Source organism: Etheostoma cragini, chromosome 15, assembly GCF_013103735.1.
Source record: "Etheostoma cragini isolate CJK2018 chromosome 15, CSU_Ecrag_1.0, whole genome shotgun sequence".
Classification (NCBI taxonomy): Eukaryota; Metazoa; Chordata; class Actinopteri; order Perciformes; family Percidae; genus Etheostoma; species Etheostoma cragini.
In genome coordinates this window covers 11,872,062-11,875,908 of record NC_048421.1, presented here as the reverse complement: position 1 = coordinate 11,875,908, position 3,847 = coordinate 11,872,062, and the positions used below count along the sequence as shown (strand labels likewise).

Sequence of the window (3,847 nt, the reverse complement as noted above, 5' to 3'; positions counted from 1 at the left end):
AGAACCACTGCTGCTATGCAGGTTTGTCTCACCATTCAAATAAACACATTTTAAATAATTATTATGGTTGACAAAATTGATAGCATAGCCAGCTAATATCATCAACACGAATTGCAAGCACATTTAACCCTCTGTAGTTAATGTTGGCTAAACGTTGTTCCCACGAACTTTGGCGAGACCTGTAACAACAATACTGTGAACTTATTCATACAAAGGACAAGAAAAAAAGAGAGGAAAACGTATTTATGTACTCTATGTACTCAGGTTACCCATATTCAGTGTTTTTCATTTACAAAAAAAGTGAGCTTAAAAGATGTTCTTGTTATTAACACAGTTCCTTTCATTATTACGTAAATCAGGCAGTTGTTAATGGTAATGTTATATGCTAGGTGCAGCAGTATGTGCTGATGTGGTAGAATTTCAAACACAATAACTGTGTAACATTAGATGGCTGATATCAGCAGGTTTAACTCAAGTTTACTACAAACTTCTATATATGTGTCTGCCGTTATTTGCAATGCAGTATAACTGTGTTACAAGTGGGAAGATTAGTCTGTTTTAAATATAATTTGCTCACACCATTATTGACTGTGTAATACCTTGATGTTAATCAAAGCAAGTCATCTTAATAAATCAATCAAATAAACAAATTAGCATAAGAAATGATCAGTTAGTTTCCTGAGTCAGTTATTAATACAGTGGAAAGGAGGTCAAATATTACACCTTGAGGTATTCATCAGAGTCTCCCTTTGGTTTAAGTCAATGATTTTTAACACAAGAATTTCATCTGATTTATGTTAAATGTGAATAAAAGACTTCATACACAACAAACTCATCTCATCAGGCATCTTTCAAAGTTATGAGTTTTTCTGGACTAAAGGTATGGAATAAAAAAAAAAAAAATTAAAAAGCACTAACAAGAAAATGTTCCAAAAACATCAATCTTTTAGCACGATTGATATTTTTTAGTTTGTTTGTAACATGTCTTCTTATAGTTTAGATTAGATTAGATTCAACTTTATTGTCATTACACAGGTACAGGTACAATGCAAAAAATGCAGTTTAGGTCTAACCAGAAGTTCAATAGCAGCAAGTGCAGGATGTGCAATGGTTCCATAAGTGCAGGACATGGATATGTACTGAATAAATATAGAGATGATTACTATTATAATCAGAATTTTACGGATAAATTTGTCCTATGAACATTATATATTGATAACTAGTATTGTGAACAAGATTTACAGCTGGATATGTACTGAATATAATATACAGGTGGATATTACTATAAATATAATTTTTACAGACATATACAGATGGTATTTACTATGACAGAGTTTACAGGTGAATATGCACTATGAGTACATACACAGATGGCTATTACTATACACAGAACTTTTACAGATATATATATAATAAGTTTAAAATTAGCAGTATATACAGTTATACTCTCACTTGCTTTGACAAAATCAATTGACATGTTTAAGTAACCAAGTTTGCTATAATTATAAAAAAGTTTTTTTCTTTCTAGCCTTTTGTGCACCAACTCCTTTTCCTATATTGTTCATATGGGTGTGCACCTCATGTCTATGGTTGAAGGCATTTTTGAATGGGAACAAACTGCAGGGATTTGGGATTCTGCAGGTACAAAATAGGTATCACGTGAACTGTGTTAACAAAAGGTACAATAGAACTTCTCTTGTGACACGAATCTTAGATTTCAAGTCCATGAATTTTCTTCAAGCCTGTTTTTTTCTATGTATGACCACCCTGTGTGAACAGGACATACTGTACAATGTGGTGGTAAAAACAACATTGCACGGGAACATGGGAAGTATTTTGCTCCTTTACGGACTTTACTTCTATTTGGTACTTTACTTTGGATGGCCACTTTATTCAGTACACTTGTACAATGTAATGCAATCCAATGTATCAATTCTGCCATAAACTTTACCTTTACAAAGTATACAATTTTCAGTTTTTGTTGAGATTTTCAACAAAAAAACAGTTTCACACATTTACAATACATCAGGGCGGAAGAACATCCAAAACGTCTCTATATGTAATGCTGTTAGTACAACGATGCCACTAACTTTGAAGTCAGTGCTCAAAGTTCATGCATTTTACCTATTCTTTATAAAGGACATTTGTTAATAACAAGGTTTCTTTGTTGTATTTATCATAAATCATTTGAAAGATTGGACTTTTAGGCACAAATAAGAGAACCTACATCCTACTGAGACCTGCCAGATTACACTTCTCTGTCTGTCTCAACCAAAACTGAGCATTGAAAGTTGCTTATTTGTTTGAATGTTCAAGGTTACAAAATATGTCAATAACACAGGCAAACGTGTCTGTCTGTTTCTTTCATAATTCCTCCCAGTTTCTGGTATGTGTGATACCGCATTGGCTGGTTTGTGTTGTGGGTTCAGGGAGTGGCCAGTTTTTCTTTTATAAGAGTTGGAATAAATTGTTGCTTTGGACCAGACTGCAAAGATCAAATTTTTGAATAAACAGAACACTCTGCCACGATGTAAGTACTTTTTACTCTCCAGGTTGTCTTAGATCTTAGATGCAAATCATCGAATAGGAATTTCTTGGTGCATGAACTAAGCTTAAATTCTGTGTGGAAACTGTTCTTTTTTTACTGGATGAACAAAAATGACTTGTTAAGTCACACTCTACTCTATATGTTTGTGTTTCAGGATTTATCTATCAGGGCTTGTTGGCTTTCTGTTGGTAATAACAGCTGAGGCCAGAGTTGGGTGAGATACCTTAATTTAATCCCACATTTATTAGGGGATGCAATTGACCAAAATTGTGTTGAACCAAAAAAACAATATTGACCAAGTGTTGGTCAATAGAAAACTGGTAACACTGTTACCCCAGAGACCAAATTAAAAGGTAGTATATCAGCCCATGAATGGGATTCTTGTGGAATTTGAAGACATTAATAATTTGTACCCAGATCGTGGCAATGATCATTATTACGATAAAGTTGCATACCTTATACATAGAGTCTGTGTTTATCTTTGCTTTTTTTTGATAGTTTCCTTTATAATTACACAGAAACTCAACTCAGTTGCAGTTCTGTACTGAGACAGAACAGTGCCTGCTGTTTGATCTGATTTGTAAGACTGACAACTATGAGGTAAGTGTGTCTGAGCAAGAGAGAAACTTTTTCACATTTGAAGTGCAAGAAACCTTCAAAATACCCTCTTCTTCATGTTTAATCATGTCTCTAAGGTCCGTCACTATGACTCGGTGAAATGGGTTTCAACTGAAGAGAATTCCTTATTCATGGAGATTGCAGCAATGAGAGCATTCAAACGACTGTTTAACTACATTACTGGTGCCAATGAGAATGGTGCGTTGTTTATTTTTGTTTTATTTAACTTTTAATGAATGATGTAGTTTCAAAGAATTGGTACTGATTCAGTTTGTCAGTTTACAAGGAACATAGTAATTTAAAACCATTTTTTCAGCCTCTGTTTAAATTAAAACCCAACAATACACATGTAATTACTGTATTTAGTTGTGATCAGAGAGTAGAAATGGTTTGGCTCGTTTTAATGGATGTTCAAGCCAGAACATTGTTGTGCTTGTGGTGCATTTCTTATTTGTGACATTTCTTAAAAGGAACAAGAAAACTAAAAACAAAGTGTTGTATTTTCATAATGCTTACATTCAGGAAAGAAAATTAAAATGACAGCGCCTGTTCTTATGAAAATTTCGGAGAGCAAGTCATTTTGGCAAACGGGTACCTACACAATGAGTTTCTTGCTGCCATCTGAAGAGCAGACAAATCCGCCTAAACCTAGTGATAATAAGGTAAGATTATTTGAAAAAC

At 33.7% G+C, this 3,847-nt stretch overlaps 1 protein-coding gene across 2 annotated transcripts in view; it reads left to right on the top strand.

Annotated features, from left to right (window-relative positions):
* The window catches only part of soul5 (heme-binding protein soul5), an 11,364-nt gene continuing 7,517 nt past the window's right edge, over positions 1-3,847 (top strand). The window contains exons 1-5 of one of the 2 annotated variants that reach the window (XM_034893181.1): positions 2,458-2,530; positions 2,703-2,762; positions 3,067-3,148; positions 3,244-3,364; positions 3,689-3,828. In XM_034893181.1, the coding sequence (XP_034749072.1) occupies positions 2,529-2,530; positions 2,703-2,762; positions 3,067-3,148; positions 3,244-3,364; positions 3,689-3,828 (405 nt within the window). In that variant the 5' untranslated portion in view covers positions 2,458-2,528. Of the gene's footprint in view, positions 22-2,457; positions 2,531-2,702; positions 2,763-3,066; positions 3,149-3,243; positions 3,365-3,688; positions 3,829-3,847 lie in introns of those variants that run through there. The other variant, XM_034893180.1, reaches the window with a different exon arrangement.